The sequence below is a fragment of the Rattus norvegicus genome, chromosome 8, assembly GCF_021556685.1.
Source record: "Rattus norvegicus strain SHRSP/BbbUtx chromosome 8, alternate assembly SHRSP_T2T, whole genome shotgun sequence".
Classification (NCBI taxonomy): domain Eukaryota; kingdom Metazoa; phylum Chordata; class Mammalia; order Rodentia; family Muridae; genus Rattus; species Rattus norvegicus.
This window is the reverse complement of record NC_141541.1, coordinates 54,121,523-54,139,159: the sequence shown is the minus strand read 5'-3', so window position 1 is coordinate 54,139,159 and position 17,637 is coordinate 54,121,523. Positions and strand designations below refer to the sequence as shown.

Genomic DNA, 17,637 nt, shown 5'->3' with positions numbered 1-17,637 from the left:
CCTGAGATGTACCTATTTGTGGGTGTCTGTATTTCAAAGGCCTTGAGGTTCCTGGACACACGGGCTGCTGTTTTTTCAGAACATCTGCTGGTTTCATAGCCATTTTTCCTTACAGTTTCTGCCTGTCTCTATACACTCCTGATACTCCCCACTGTGCACAGAAGATGCTTTGTCTCCTCCCACAGTGCAGACGATGCTCCTGACGGACACCAACTCCAGAAGCTGCCTTTGGTTCCTTCTTCTCGTCTCTGTACCTCAGTGTGGGCGATCTTTCCCATCTATCCTTGAGTCTGGGTTTCTTCTGTCTGACAGTTCAACACTGTTGTTGAGGCTTTCTAATGATTTACTTATTTCCCAGCCCCATAATTTTGTTTGCTTTTAAATAACGTCTCTGGTTAGTATTCCTTATCTGAAGTGACATCATGTGACCTTCATTTACCACTGTCTCTTCAACTGTGAGTCCCCCTGTGGCTGTGAGCATCTTTATGTTTTTCTAAAAGGTTTTCTTCTCGTAAACCCAGCATCTACCTGCGTACTAGTCAATTCCTTGTGCTCTGCATCTGTCCAGCAACTGTGCGTACTTTTGCTGTTTGGCGGTGCTGTTGCTTTGGTTGAACACTGGGTATTCTAGATGGCGGACTGGAGAACCCTAAGTTTCTGATACACTTCCCACCTCCAAGGCTTCTTTATTGCTTTGTTCCTTCTCACCACCTAGAGTTGACTCTATCCATATTCTTAGGATTTGGGTCCTCTCTTCTGGGCAAAACAGCCTGGCAAATCCTGGGATCTCCAGTTCAGTTTGAACTGAAGTCTTTTCTTAGCCAAACATTTTTTTCTTTCTTTTTTTTTTTTTTCAACTTCTGACTCAGGAAAGCTCTTTCCAGAGGTCTTGCCTGCGGGACTCTGCTGCAGGCCATCAGGCTGAGAGCTGACAGCTGCAAGGACCTATCTCCTCAGGTGCCTCTCCGCACAGCCTCTGTTACTGAGGTTGCAATGCTTGACCTTCTCTCCCACTTGTAAATGGAGGCAGATCCTTTGAGAAGACATTGGGATCTACCTGTCTGCATTATGGTCTGGTTTTCTTTCCTCTGAGTTAATGACTAGAGCTAGATATGGAGTCAAAGGCAACTTCTGGGCAACAATCAAACTCTGGGAGCTGAAGAGAAATTAAGGGAAATGGGAAGGTGGCTTGACGTCACCTCAGCCCAACTGGCACAAAACCACTGTCTCATGAACTGAGTGATGTGCTTCTCCAGACAAAAGGGAGACCCCACCTCAACTGCACTCTTCCAGACACAGCCTCCCCGACAGTTAAGGAGAAAGATGACAAACATTAATGTTCTGCTCTTCCTGGGAAGACAGTCACCTATCCAGATCCAGTACTAAGAAGACCTCACTCTATGTCCAGATTGGAATCCACCCCGACCTTGCCAGCCTGTGTGCACACAGTGAGTGGACGGGAGACTTGGGGAGGCTGCAGCACCTTGCATAGGACTGGCTCAAGAACCCAGACTCTCATTTCTTGGTAAATTTTCATAGATGTTCTTGAATAAATGTTTTCTTTCATTTGCTGCTTGTCCATAGGATCAGTTTATAGTCTTTTAAAAATAATTCTCATCAGTTTTACCTGGCAGCTGATGAGAATCCTGCATGACTCATGATGAAAACTGTCCACCAATTACTTGTTTGTTTTATGACTTTTTGGTTTGGTTGGTTTGGGTTTTTTTTTCCAGTTTGTTTATCTGGTTTTTGTTTTGTTTGTTTGTTTGTTTGTTTGTTTTGAGACAGGGTTTCTCTGTGTAGCATTGGCGTCCTGAACACTCCCATTTGTTCTTTAACATGAAGGCAAAAGTAAGCATATGCCAAAGCTCTATAAATGCTGGCTCATTACACTCATCCCATCACCCAAAATTGGAGGTCAAACCTAGGGACTTACAGAGGGCGGGACTTATTATAAATATGCTATATCACGAGCCCTATTCCATCTACACAACTGTAGACCTTACACTAGAGACCAAGAACTGAGTCCAAGAACTTGACTCAAGTTAAAAAGCAAGTAGGAGGCAAAGGTCTGATCTGAACCTATCCATCTCCAGCCCCTGCACTACCACCACCCCAACCCACACAGTCACCTTTGCTGAAATGGAATCCGGGGTCTCATGTGTGCTATGTGGCATATTATCACTGAACTGCATACACCTCCTTCCCTCAACACCTCACTTCTTGACTACTCGCCTCTTCTCTTATCGTTTACACAGAAACTTGAGAATCAGGGCCCCGAGACACCTTATCCTTGTGCAGTCTCGCTGTTCAACTGATTTAGGGTTTGACTCAATAGTAACCAAACACAGGCCTTGGCACAGGTTAGGCAAGCCATTCTGTCATGGAGCTCCTCCACAAATCTATGTGAGGTTTTAGTAATTTATTTGGGTAATCGTCTTTTTATTTTCTGAACCTGGATCATTAAAAAGTCTACTATGAGCCAAGGAGATAGATGGCTCTGGCTCAGGTTTTACCCTGTGGCCTGATGGTTAGAGTTCAGATCCTTGGAAGCCATGTGATAAGTCAGGTGCTGCAGTGTCTATAATCTTGGGGTCTCTACATTGAGATGGGAGGCAGAGACAGAGAATCTTATGGGAAGGCTAGCCTGGTATAGACAGTGAGTGGTAGAAAGAGAGACTTGGCCACAAAGCGAGGTGGAAGACAAGAAGCAGCTCCTGCAAGTTGTAGTCTGACCTCTCCACATGCGTGTCGTGGCATGAACACTCCTACACGCGCACCCCAATACTAATCATGTCAATTAATACTATATTTACTCAGATAATTATATGCTATGTTGTAACAGATAATTGTGTGATATTTCCTTTTAATAATACCAAAACTGTGTTCTGTGTACTAGTGCTGCATATACACAAAGGGGCTACGACCAAAATGACTCTTATCTTTCCTTTAAAGATCTGTTTTCTTGCCAGGCATGGTGGCACTTGTCATCAATCCCAGCACTCAGAGGCAGAGACAGGTGGATTGCTATGAATTTGAGGCCAGCCTGGCCTACAGAGTGAGTTCCAAGATAGCTGAGGCTACACAGAGAAAACCTGCCTTGAAAAATCAATCAGAAAAGAACTGCGTTCCCAAAGCAGGCCACATGCAGCGTTTGCTCAGAACGTCAGGAACATTAGGATGAGCCAGGCTCTTTTATTCTAAGGCTATCAGCGCCTCTCTATGAACAAAGGTCTTACCATGACATGGCTAACAGACTGCTCATGGCTTCAGAAATGCTTTGCTTCCTTTCAGAGCAAAGCTTATAAAAGGCGTTAGGTAACAAAAGTTGTCCACTTGCTTTTGTGTACATTTGTGGCCCAAAGTGAAGCAGTTTCAGTGAAGCGTGTGCCTGGTTGTCAGGCCTCCATGTATTCCCCAGCCGCATCAGGTGACTTCTCTTTCCTAGTCTCTGACATGCTTCTATTCTCCACTCTATGGACTCATTAAACCAGAAAGACGACGTCTGTGTTTGGTATGGCACAGTTGTACTCCTGTACAGACTTCACAGCTTGCATTCTCCTGGTTTAAAATACATGTAGATCTCCATGTTTGTCTTCTATGAGATTTCTTCATGGAGGGAAAATCAGTGTCTTGATATGGAGACATCACCTTCAAAATAACTGATAGGCACGGAATTATCATGTGCACTAAAAGCCTACACTACATTCTTGATATACAATATTATTATTCTGAGATTTTAATGTGCCAATTTCTTTGAATTGAAGTATCTCTTTGAGCATTGTACTTGGTTCTCCATTAAAGGAGAAATAGAAGTGACAATGATACTTTTTCTGAAAAAAAAAATTCATTGGGGTTTTTTTGAGACAAGGTTCCTCTATGTAGCCCTGGCTGATCTGGAACTTATTATATACATCAGGCTGATCCTGCTGCTTCTGTACTCAGAGTGCTAGAATTAAGGTATGCATCACCATGTCTGGCCTAGCCTACAAATGCACATACAAGCACTTCACACCACACCACATAGCTATTAATTAAGAGGAATGTCTACTTTAAAGGTGCAAAGTCTCCTGGGAGTCTATGGGGTAATCCTAGCTAAGACTCCCAAACAACTGGAGATATAAAGGCTGAAATGGCCACTTCTTGTAGTCAGACAGAACTTCCTCCAGTGGACGGAGGAAGTCATCAGTTCACTCACAAAACCTTCAACCCAAAATATGTCCTGCCTACAAGATGTGCAGGGAAAAAGATGAAGCAGAGACTAAGGGAACTGCCAATCAATGACTGGTCCAAGATGAGACCCACTTCATGAGAGAGACCAACTTCTGACACTATTAATGATGCTCTGCTATGTTTACAGACAGGAGCCTAGCATAACTGTCTTTTGAGAGACCTCATCCACAGCTGATGGAACAGATGCAGAGACCCAGAGCCAAACAATAGAAGCAGCCCTGGTAGTCTTGTGGAAGAGTGGGACACAGAACTGGGCAATCCCACAAGATCTACAACGGCAACTAACTGGGGTCCTAGGAGCTTATAGAGACTGAACCACCAAACACAGCGTGTGCAGGGCTGACCTAGGTGCCATACACATTTCTAGCAGATGTGCAGATTGGTCTTCATGTGAGTCCCCGAATAACTGAAGCAGGGGCTGTTTGTGACTAAGTTGCCATCGGACCCGTCCCCTTCCTCTAGCTGGACTGCCGGGTGACACCTCAATGGGAACGGATGAACTTAGTCCTGCTTCTATTAGATGTCCTAGGGCATGGTGGTACACAAGGATGGCCTTCCCTTTGGAGAAGGGGAGGGGATAATGGGGGGATTTATAAGGGTTGGATGGGAGTAAGGAGGTAGGGGGCTGTGATCAGGAGATAAAGTGAATAAATAAATTGGTAAGAAAAGTGATATACTTCTAAATGTATTGTAAATTAGTACTGGTTCTTATAAAAGACAGGAATTTAAGTTTCACAATCTGCCTTTTACCTCTATTTGGTAGTGTTAATTGCTGTCAGCACAGAGAATTCTTGCTTTAGTTTTTACCAAGTCCAAGTGAGGTTTGCCTGGAACTAAATCTCATGATGTACAAAGGTCAAGATCTCATGATGTACAAAGGTCAAGTCAAGAAGAAACAGCAGTTACCGGAGGCAGATGATCAGAGCCATTGGGGGACTGTGCACACAGCAAGGTACAGGTCTCAAAGATATATTTAAACAAAGGTTAAGAAGGTGGGGCCCTTCCTCACATCACACCAGGGGCTCCCACACATGAGGGATCTCCATCACTCCTGGCAAACTCAGCTACAGCCTGGCAACAGAAAAGACCCAGTCACATGACTGGCAGGAATATTTGGTTTTGAAATCTTTTATCTCAACTGTTAACATCTAACTAGAGCAAACAAAACACCTTTGCTCAAGAATAAACACAGTGGAGGGATTTAACTGGCTAAACAAACAAACCAAAACCTGAAATTACCATGATGGCACAGAGGGCAGCATCAGGACAGCTGAGACACAGGACAGCTACTCTGGGTTGGCATAGTGTACTTAAGGGTTGTTTAAAGGATGCAGTGAAGGTACTCACCAAATATCTCCCCTCCGCTAGCGTATTCTGTCACCAGGTAAATCATGCGCTCTGTCTCCATGACCTGTGCAAAGGCAAGACAGTGATGTGACACAGGTGGCCGGCTGGTCCAGCAGAACCATTGTCTCTGATGGTAACAGCCCTCCTTAAAGGGCACAACACATGGGAGGGGACATAGCATTGTGAGGAAGGGGAAATGGGAACATTTACTGCTTCAGAGGCATGGTCCTCTTTGTCCCCAGGTCTCTGTAATCCAATAAGCTGAGAAGCAAAGACGTTGCTAAGAACTAGAAAAAGTTCAATTTCAACCTCAATTACAACTCAAGGCTCTCCTCACACATCACCAGCCCAGTGGGAGAGCCTTAGGGAAAACATTGTGTCATCAAGGAACATCCAGAAACCACACAGGATTTGATTTCTAAATAGAAATGTGAATTCTTCTATGAACCATTTGTTCATAAAAGGAGGGGTCCCATAAAATATCAATCAATACTGTATCCCATAAAATACCTTTCAATAATGTAATTCATTTATGTGTATTTCATTTGTCCAGTCTACTCACAACTTTTTAAAAATCCACAGTGAGCACTGTTTTGTTTTTTGCCAAACTCATGTATGAATTTGTCAGGATAGCTGTAAACATTTTAAGCACCTACTGTGTAAACCAAAGACCAAAGGCTTCTATCTCCTATCTACACCCATTCTCACAGAGACACTTATACTTAGCACTGGGCATCTCCCTAAGGATGTTGGGATGAACACAACCGAGCTGTAGTGCCCATGTTGTCTAAGGCCACAATTTAAAACAGAAGTCAGAAACAATGGTCGCCGTTTACCTTCATATGCCTAAAGAATTATCCTTTAAAAAAGTTTTATTATATATAAGTACACTGTAGCTGTCTTCAGACACACCAGAAGAGGGCATCAGATCTCATTACAGATGGTTATGAGCTACCATGTGGTTCCTGGGATTTGAACTCAGGACCTTTGGAAGAACAGTCAGTGCTCTTAACCACTGAGCCATCTCTCCAGCCCAAGCATTATCCTTTTAATAATCATAAAACAATTTTAGACTGTTTGAGTTTTACTTAAAATGAACTTAAGTTAAAATAAATTACATTAGGGCTGGCGAGATGGCTCAGGGGTTACAAAAGCATTGGTTGTTCTTAAGGATCTAGGTTGAATTCTCAGCATCCATATAGCAGTGTGTAACTGTATGTAGCTCCAGTTCCAGGTAATCGAACATCCATATGCACAGACATTCAGGCAAAACACAAATACATATAATAAATTTAAAAAGAAATTCTTTTAAAAGTTTAGTTCCTCAGTCACTTTGGCCATTGTTTATTTAATGTACATGAGTACACTGTAGCTGTCTTCAGACACACTAAAAGAGGGCATCAGATCCCATTACAGATGGTTGTGAGCCACCATATAGTTGCTGGGACTTGAACTCTGGACCTCTAGAAGAACAGTCTCTCAAGCTCTCAGACCCACACTTTTAGTACATGTGGTTCATTAATTATACTGCTTGCTGGCTGCTTTCTTTTTTATCTTTAAACATCAACACCACATATGTGTAGAGTGGTAACATGTTTAAGGGGTTTGGTGGTGGTGGTGGTGTGTGTGTGTGTGTGTGTGTGTGTGTGTGTGTGTGTGCGTGCATATGCGTGTTTATTGGTTGGTTGGGAGAGTTGTTTTTGAGAGAGGAACTTACTAAACACCACGCTAATATGAAACTCACTACACAGTCCAGTCTGGGCTCTACTTGTAATCCTGTCTTAGCCTCCCAAGTATTGTGACTACAGACATGTTCTACCATGCCTGCCTTTCCTTTTAATGGCTTTAGAATAATCCATCATATGAATACATTTTAAGTTCATCTTCAAGCAAAATAGCTATGTCCTTTCGACACAACAACTGCTGTGAGAGACCTGTCCATAATTCACTTATTTGACAAAAATGTTCTATATTAAATATATTGCAGATACTTAGAGAAATATTGTATTGTGAGTTTCCTTTGAATCCCTCCCTTTTCTTAACTCTCATTAGCTGCAAACGTTCTTTTGCTATTAAACTTCTCAGGGACTCAGAACTGTTGTCTCTGGTAGGTTATTCACATTTGCTCGCTCTAAAACTCTGAGGAGACAGCCCTGAAAACTCCCTGATCACACGTGCTAGTCCTGCATTCTGGTAGCTCAGAATCCTGTTAACAATTCTAGTCCCCAAAAGCAAAATAAAAACAAACTCAAAGAAAGCTGGGTCGAAGTCACAGCTGGAGAAGGCAAATAATCAACTCTCGGCACAATAGGCCAGCTTGAAGGATCTGATCATAAATCTCGCAGGATCGGAAACTTAATCATAAATTCTGCAGGACAAAGCCTCCTCCTGTCATCCCGCAGGTCATCCTGAATCCCGCAATTACTTTAGCATGCCTTACTTTAAAAGGTGAGTCCTTGCTTATTCAGTTGCTGGAGTGGCCATGCACACCTTTAGTCCCAAGCAGTCTGGGAGGCTGAGGTAGAAGGGTTATAAGTGAGAGACCAGCTTGGGCTACAGAGTAAGAACAAATTAACAAAATAAACATGGGAAAAAACACTCAGTTTCATTCACTCCACCAAGACAGGCAAGAAGCCAAGGATAAGACCTGCCCCTCACTGTGCAGGGCCTTCAGACAGCCCAGGGAGAATCTAAATTTGCTTCTTATAGAAGGTAGCTTTTGCCAACATCGTTTACCGTGATACGTTTCAACAGGTCTGACTGACGGAACTCATTTCACCTTGTGAGCAGCTGACTCCAGAAGGGAGCTACAGCTGCAGGCTTAACCACCCATGCCTCTCTACATGCTTTTCCATAGAGATCAGCCTGCTCTGCAAGTCTGCCATAGTGCCGGCGTGCTTCCTCAGCCTCACACACACCCGGGTCAGGAGACATCTACTGCAGACTCAGCAGTGAGCACGCTTCCCTCAGCTCTGGGGATGACTTCTGCAGCAGAGCTGAGAGCAAGCTGGATGAACACACTCAACACACTGTAATCTGAGAAACCCTACCTCTCCCCAAAATATCTCCTCCACCATTGGTAGCCTCCTGGTCAGTCTGACATTCCACCCAAGAGATGCATTTCTTTTGCCATAAGTGTTTGATGGTTGTACAAAGCAGGCTTGCTTCTTAGGAAGGTAAGAAAACTACCACAGAAATCTTCTTGTGATACTGGGTACCTCCAAATTATCAAAAGCAATTGGAGAACTAAGCCCAGGCTCATCTAGAAAAGAGAAGGAAGGGGGCTGGGGGCTGGCTGGGGCAAGAGCTCATTCTTTGCCACCCGTAATTCATAGTTGGAACTAGCGTTTACATTTTCACATGAGGAGATAACAGTCTCTGTTCCTTTGAGGTTTCCACGATGCTGAGGGACTCTGATCCACATAAGGAAACTTTTAGCTTTAGACTCTGTCTGTGTGTTGCTTGCGAGAATCAAAGGACAGACTCAAAGGACATGGGTGAAGCTCCCAGGGGAGCAAGGAAGAGGGTGGGGTGGTGGTCGGATAGCAGCCCTTCACCCCCACACGCCATCTTCACAGCAGCAGCCCTTCCCCACCCGCCACGCTGGGCTCCTGTCCCTCCTACCTGGTAGAGCCTGATGATATGTGGGTGGCAAAGCATCTTCATTATCTGAACCTCCCGGAAAATCTTCTTCAGGTTCTCTTCATCCAACTGGGTCTTATCTATGATTTTAATAGCAACCTAGCACAGAGGAAGGAAACATATGGATGTGTTATTAAAAGCAGTTTACTCAAGAAAATTAAACCCACTTTCAACCATTATACTCGACAAAACACAAACGGCTAGCATTGTGTTCTCAGGATGTCGAGTAATAAAATGGTGTAGCTCTTTTAAAAGACAGGATATGGATCCTGAGGAAGTTTGTCTCAACAGATATGCTCCAAAAGCAGATGGGTCCTCTGTGATTCTTAAGCTTCCTACACAGTAAAAGCCCAGGACGGAACATCTCATTACGGAAGAAATGTGGCCAGGGCTCAGTCAAACTAAGCTTCCACAAGCAGAGGGCAGGGTGGATACGAAGCATGTGTGACAGTCTGAGATGCCAGTAAGGTGCCACCAGGAGGAGGCAAAGCAGGGGGTATGGGGGGACAGCATTGGTAGCAACAACTACATAGAGCGTTCACCATGACAGTCACAGCTCCTACTGCCTTACATGACAACTCCCTTAAACCTCATAACGCCTGTGTGATTATGAACCTTCTTTATTAATATGGAATCTAAGGCACAGCGAGTAAGCACTGAACCCAACGTTTAGTCATTAACACCACTGTGCAGCAGATCCAGGTGGTCTGCCGTTAGAAAAAAAAAATCGACATTAATATCCTGTGAACCCCAATACACTGCCTTAGAACAAGACATCGCACAGCATGCACTGTTTTTTTCCAGACTGTGTAGCCAAGGCTGGTCTCAACTGCCACCTTTTTACTTCAGCCCCCAGAATACTGAGATTATGTGAGTGGCTCACCATGTAACACAGCGTAGACATTTTAAAACAAAATATAAGATGATGGACTTTGTTTCAATCCACTAAGTCAAACCACATCTCCTTGATGTTTTGAGATAGGATCTCTCTACATAACCCTGGCTGACCTGGAACTACCTCTGTAGACCAGGCTGGCCTCAAACTCACAAAGATCCTCCTGCCGCTGCCTCCTGAGAGCTGGGACTAATGGTGCATGTGTGCCCCCGGGTCCAGTTTAATTCAATAAATCTTAAACTTTCTTACCATCCTCAGAGAACTAGTTAAAATACTTGTTTCACTCCAGAAATGTTTCTGTATCTTAGTTCCAATTACTTAGTTGATTAATTACATGAGTCAATATTGGCAAAATGTTTAGTGCAGAGCATGATGGCTGTAAGTTAGTCATACATATGGGTGCCTGGCACAAAGATTTTTCGTTTTGTAGTTTTTTCAGATATTAGAATAAAGGTAAAAAAGAAGAAAGGTAAAAAGAGACAGGCTTCAGCCCAGCGCCCAGGCTTCAGCCTGCCCAGGAAGGCAACAACGCCCTGGCTGTATGTATAGCTCCAGGACTGATGGGCATAGCTGTGACTTCCAGGACTTGGAATCTCTTATGGGACAGAGGTGCAGTGGCTGAGCAGAGGATGAACAGCTTCTACCCCAGAGAGAAACACGGGGCATAGAAAACTTAGACAAGAGAAGAAACTGGATAGATAGGAGCCAGAGGGGACCTTAAACATTGAAGAGCAGGGTCCCTAGCACCTACAGATAGCTCTTTGATCTGTGAGGCCCAAATGACCTTCGACCACAGCCATTTCTACTGGTCACTGCACCAATTCAGACATCACTCCACCAGCTGGCCCGGTGCCTGCACCTGCTTCTCCTGGGCCAGCTCCCCAAACCTCTTTATATTATTCCTCCAGAGTCAAATTCTGGTCTGCTCCTTGGGGGGTGGAGAAAGGAGACAAAGGCTCCAGAAAATAGGAAAGGTGGAGCTTTGCCCAGTACTGGATATAGGATCATAAGCAAGGACAAAAAGGAAGCCAAGTTGCTTACATGCAAAAGTTTACAACGGTCTCTTAATGTATACCAACATAGAAAGTTATTTTAATTCCTGTAGCTCCTTCTCTGTAAAACATGGGCATGGAATCAGGAGCTTCTCTAAACGGTTGCTGGGAATTAACTATGGTCATGCAGGCAACCTGCTTAAGTGAGTCTGAGCTGTGATAGACACACAGGAGATTGGCACCATCCTAACCCCCATTTTCACACTCTATATAGCTTAGGTAGTCGCTAACTTCAATCTCAAAATATTAAATGGAAAATTACAGAAATAAATGATGCAGGTTTTAAGCTGCATGGCAGTCTACCAGTTGTGTCCTGCTGGGGCATGAATCACCTCGCCACACAGCACATCCATGCTACCCCGTTCCTCAGTTATCAGGCCGACTGATCAGCATCACTCTGCTCAGGCTCAGGGGACCCATGTTTTACTGATCCAAGACCCTAAAGTACAACAGCAGCCATGCTGGTAACTCGACAGTCCTGGGGAGTCACGGGGAAGTTGAGAGGGGCTTCCTTCACCTCGCCTTCATTAGAAGGAACCAGGCATGACCATCATGCCTGTGGTCCTGTCCACTATGGAGGTTCATGCAAGAAATTGTGAGTGCGAGGCCAGCCTGGGCTACATAGCAAGGCTCTGGCTCAAGGAACAGAAGAAATGGAGCAGAAATGATGAGCGAGAGCTGCTAAGATGTACAGCTGGTAGCCTGTCAAGACAAGGAGCACATTTACATAACTTTGCTACAGTACCTGGTTAGAATTACTCCACTTTACCAGTGAGAAAGAAGGGGGCTGCCACTATCTCTGGCTCCAGGAATGCCTTCTGGGTCTTGAAAGGTAGCATCTACAGAGAACTGGGGGTTGGGGGAAGGCTCTGCTGTATACAGGTACTGATGTTTTTTCAATATTTCTTAAACTTTGAGCATTCTATGGCATGGATTAGACTGGCTTCACTAAGCAACAAAATTCTGAATCAAAAACCTCGATTCCTTTGTCAAAGGGCAAGCCAGGAGCCAGAAGTAGCTGACATCTGTGAGAGTCTACAGAACCTCCTGGCCTGCTGCCGGCTGCCGGGCAGAGTAAGGGAGGACAGAGCGGGGAAATGAATTCCATTCAGGAAAGTCATCCTGAACCACAGAATGGAAACCAAGGCAAGGCCTAGTCTGAGGGCTGGGCGTAAGAGAGTACTGTGCATTTCCCTGCCCCCACCCTCCTTACTAAGGAGCCCCAGGCCCTAAAAGCACTCAAGTGTTGCTAGACAGTGGCAAACCCGAGCCATAAGCAGGAAAAGGAAAGGTTCAAAACAGCAGGAAGAGGAACAACAGAAAGAACTATGAAGTCAGAGGGCAGGGGCTGGCTCACAGCAGATTATTTTGAGAACCCAAGAACTGCATAATGAACATGTATGTTTTTCCCAGAGCTACAGACTATATAATAAAAGCTGTACCTTAAAGCACACATGAGCTCCTTTAAAAATTACTCACATCTATAGCAGAAGTAAATCTGCAGGTAACTAGACAAGTTTCCAAAGAGCATGTTTTAATTTTTAGGCATATGGGTGTTTTGTCTGGATGTGTATCTGTAGACCATGTGTGTGCCTGATGCCCTCAGAGGCCAGCAGAGGGAGTTGGATCCTCTGTGATGAGAGTTACAGATGGTTGTGAGCTGTTCTGTGGGTGCTGGGAATTGAACCTGGGTCCTCAGGAAGAGCTGTCTGTGCTCTTAACTTGTAAGCCCTCTCTCCAGGCCTCCAAAGAGTAAGGTTTTAGAGGTGGGAGCTGGAAGCCTGAAGGTCACACACTCACACAAGCACATGGAGACTATTAACAAGAAGGGAGCAGACACAGCAAACCATCCTGTGCATCCCCTAGCTTGGTCTGTTCTCAACAGAATCCTCTTTCCTTGCAGAGAACATGGCTGTGTGAACTGACACTCTAACACTAATTAAACATGGCATCACATCAAATAGGTCGCTAAATAGATGCAGATTGTGAACGTTCTTAAAAATTTCTCTCCACAAGATACTTCCCTTCAACGAATTCTTTTTAAATTGGCATGTGGTAGGAAAGAAATTAAGTTCAGCACATGCCAAAGCCAGAGTTTCCCTATCCACTCTGGAGGGGAGGGGTCAGTACTCCGAGTTCTCACTTCTCAAAACCACAGTGGCTTTAACTCTTGCCTCTGTTTTGCAACACAGTGATGCACACAGAGAATGAACACAGAAAAAAAATTAGTGGTTTCTTCCCCCAAAGCAATACATTCTCTAGCATATTCTGAGGAAAGAGACAGTGGCCGAATGCAAACCAATATGCCAGGAGCAAAGTTCTGTTCTAAGATCAAAACCAACCACAGTTCCCCAGCAAAAACCCCTGGTGGGAGCTTCAGTGAAACATGATGATGACAAAGGCACAGCTTTTAAAACACTATGTAAGAGGGAAAGGTTTAAAAAAAAAAAAAAAAAACTTCCAAGAAGGGAAGGCGCAGCCCTCAGACTAGTCTGGGGATGCAGGGATGGAGGTGGGAGAAAGGGTGCTGGGAGTGGGACTGTGGGGTGGGGGTGGGGTGGAGAGAGCATGATGCTTCCAAGAGGAGCACCATATGGTCTGGAATGAGGGTGAAAGGGCATCCTTACAGGGAAGAAGCTGTTCCTCTCACTGAAATGCCTTCATGCTAGTTCCATCAAGTAAAGGTTGGTACCCTTGACTCAAGGGAATCAACCTTAGGGAGGTGAGATTCTGCCATTGAGAGTTTTCTCAGTGGACCCATGATTTTGTATTAATACGAAGGCAATTTTTTGGTCTGTTTCTAAAACAAATTTTATCTACTCCAGATTGTTCTCAGTTCATCTCTACAATTACCGAATGGTCTAGATATGTCTAATTTTATACAGTAGCCACCAGTCACATATGGTTACATATTTGAATGTAGCCAGTGCACACAATAGAGATACAAAATACATACCATTTATCACATTAGTATTACCAAAAAACTGTAAACTCACCCATTCACTTTTCTACTGCTTACATGTGGAAATAAGGGTTTGGAAATTAAGTTAAATAGAATATATTACCAAAATTAGCTCTACTTATTTCTTTTAATTTTTTAAAAATATGAATACTGCCAAGCTTGGTGCCCTAGGCCTACAATTGCAAGTACTTGAGAGGCTGAGGCAGGAGACTCACAATTCCATGGGTAATTGGTATAGAAGAGAAAAATTTAAATATGATATCTAATCCTCTTCTACTGGATAGCACTGGTCTAGATGACCTAAAAGCTAATTAATCAACAGGAGACATTCTACTCCTTCAACTCTACTGAGGAAACGTTAGCTGAGCGTCTGGCAGACTCGGCTGCCCTGTTCCTCAGCAGCTAAATCCCGAAAGCCACCACAGAGAGCGAGGCTGCAGCACAAAGATGAAGCTCTCACGCTTTCGGGTCTCAGGACTTAATTACTGAGAGACAGCCAGCTCACAGCAGGCAGAGGCAGGAGGACCACTGCAAGTGTAAGAGCAGCCTGGTCTACAGAATGCAAGAGGGGAAAAATTATTGACAAGCTTCAAAGCAGCTTCAATATATACATGGTGTGTTGTCCCTATTCGCTTAGAGATCAAATTAGAACCAGAGACTAAAGCCAACACCAGAAGCACAGACTCTCTTAACCACAGGATGAAAGTGCTTGTCACAGGACAGTATTTTCAGACAATCTCCATTTCTAATTGTGGAGGATAAGATTAAAAAATAAAAATAAGAGCTTTTTATAAAGACAATTTATCCTGGGGATGCAGGGCGGAGTCTTAGAAGCTGTGGTATCCTCAGACCCACTGAGAAATAAGCAACATCCTACGCAGTGAACTGATCCCTCCTCTGACGACTCCAAACAGATCCATCTTCAGGGAAACTTGAAAGCTAGTCCCCTTTCCCCCTAACTCTTATATAGGTCCAGTTTACAAAAGGAACTGTAAAACCCTCCAAATCAGCCTTAATGAAGAAGAAACAGAGCTTTTGTCTTAAGCCTAACTACCAAATAGAATGACAGTTGGGAAAACAAATTTAAAGAAACCTGGGGAAAAAAAGAAAAAAGAAAGGAAGGAAGGAAGGAAGGAAGGAAGGAAGGAAGGAAGGGAGGGAGGGAGGAAGGAAGAAACAAAGAAAGAAAGAAACAAAGAAACCACAAACTTCACACTTAAGCTAAACCTTTCAGGCACTAAGTGACATGACCAGTCAGGATATGGACCGGCCACACTTGGGGCAAGCCTAACTAACCTCTGTATTTGAACCAACTTCTTAACTGAAATCCATTCTTTAGTTTTAAATGCTGACAAGCTAAGTAGCAAGGGGTAAAGTGAAACTGGGCATCTGAATGCAGATGGCTGCTTCTACAAACACCAGCCACACTGCTTCGTGGAAATTGTACAGTGTCACGCCTAAGCTGGGAAGCAAGAATAGTGCCAAGAAGGGACTCAACATGGACCACACGGATGAGTCAGGCAGCTCTCAAAGGACTACAAAGGAAGCCGTTAGCCATCATCTAAAACATCCACTATTTAGGGTACACAGCTAACCTTCCATTTGTCTGTACTTCTCTGGCCTTTCTGGGAGAGTGAATGCAAAATAGTTCACACATTTAGGATTTCTACAGGATAAAGAATGGAGAATTTACTCAAAATCGTCAAATATACTGTAAAGCATGTTTCTGGAAGCTACTGTAAGTTAGAGCATTGGTAGTTTGTGCGTAATAAGAGGTACATGAAGCACCAGAGCTTCCAGGGACTAAGCCACTACCTAAAGACTATGCATGGACTGACCCTGGACTCTGACCTCATAGGTAGCAATGAATATCCTAGTGAGAGCACCAGTGGAAGGGGAAGCCCTGGGTCCTGCTAAGACTGAACCCCCAGTGAACTAGACTGTTGGGGGGAGGGCGGCAATGGGGGGAGGGTTGGGAGGGGAACACCCATAAGGGAGGGGAGGGGGGAGGGGGGATGTTGCCCGGAAACCGGGAAAGGGAATAACACTCGAAATGTATATAAGAAATACTCAAGTTAATAAAAAAAAACAAAAAGAGGTACATGAAGCAAAGGAAACATTGCTTTGTTGTTGACTGCTTAAAACTCAAAGCACTGAAAGGCAAACTTCAAAGATGAAAAGAAAGTGATGTCTTAGTTCCAGTAATTTCCATAGGTTACCATTTACCCGCTCAGAAGGCAGAAGCCGTACAAGTGTCTCCACCATCACAGGTGACTCGCTGAGGCCCAGATGGCACTGCTGTGGTCACAATGGCATGTGCAAAGTGGCAGCAGTGCGCCATGTGCATACAGAATGCTGCTGTCTAGCAGCCCGTGTTCTGCAGGCTCAACCCTCACCCAGACTGCACAGAAAAGAAAGCGAGTGGGAGAAAAGATGGGGCTGACGATAAAAATGAAGGTCAAGGACGGAGAACTGGAACCCAACTCTCCATGGCCTGGTATTTACTTTAGATTAGCAAGCAGTGGGAGTCTAAAAGGGAGATGTTTAGGCTGGCAGCAAAGGCTTAATTCAAGGGCTGATATCCTGGCTGACGTGGGTCAGCGGTGAAGCTTGAAAAGAGAGGAAAGGTTAGGGATGGGGAAGTAAAGGGAAGGTAAACTCGAAATGAGGTGAGCAGGAAGTTCTAACAGCTCTGGTGGCCACCCAAGCAAGGTGTGGGAGCGAGGATGGAAGAACAAAGGGCTGCTGTTAAGGAGATTCCGGAAAGAAAGGAGAACAAGAAGATGCCCTCACCTTAAACAGAATTTAACTGTCGCCATGGGAGATAAGCTACAAGAGAGAACCATTTAGGCCAAAGAACAAGGAAGAAAGAGTAGATGTGTGGAGAACTTGGCAATGTGCTCTGAAATGAGATCAGGAGGAGGCTGCAAGCTGAATGAAGCTCAAGATGGATGTTCTTAATGGAGTACACGCTACTCTTCCCTGGAGTGACAAATCATAGGTAAAATGACAGAGACTCACTCAGGGACACTGCTCTTCTCAAGAATGGCATTTGTCCCGAAGCCTGGGTACTGTTCAGAAATGATATGGCACCTAGAACTCAGGTAAAGTCCAGCAGAAAGCTGCTTAACCAGACTGTCATGGCGTGACTTTCCTAGGCTTACCCTAGGTGACTTATCACACTGGACAGGTATCCTGCTAACCATGCCATGACAATGCTGTTCACATGTGCCTAACACAGTCTGCATGCAAGGACAGGAGTCTCGGTGGACCAATGGACAGGAACAGTTGAAAAATCATTTTCAACTCCTTTGTTTGCTTGTTTGTTGTATGTGTTTCCCAATTACACTCCTCATTCCGAAGATGTTAAAGCTGAACACTTTGGTCTGACCATACACTCCCCACCTAGTCGGGGGCAGCCTGGAGCTGAAAAGCTGGCTTCCTTGAGCCGGTCAGGAGCAGAGCACCAACAGTCTAGGTGGTTCTCATGTCATGGGTGCATACTA

The 17,637-nt window shown here is 44.4% G+C and overlaps 1 protein-coding gene across 2 annotated transcripts in view; it reads right to left on the bottom strand.

The window, feature by feature from the left end:
• The window catches only part of Sik3 (SIK family kinase 3), a 211,128-nt gene that overhangs the window by 90,242 nt on the left and 103,249 nt on the right, over window positions 1–17,637 (bottom strand). For both annotated transcript variants that reach the window (XM_087563721.1, NM_001271216.2), the window contains 2 exon segments: window positions 9,205–9,321; window positions 5,581–5,644 (listed from right to left, as the gene is read on the bottom strand). In XM_087563721.1, the coding sequence (XP_087419847.1) occupies window positions 5,581–5,644; window positions 9,205–9,321 (181 nt within the window).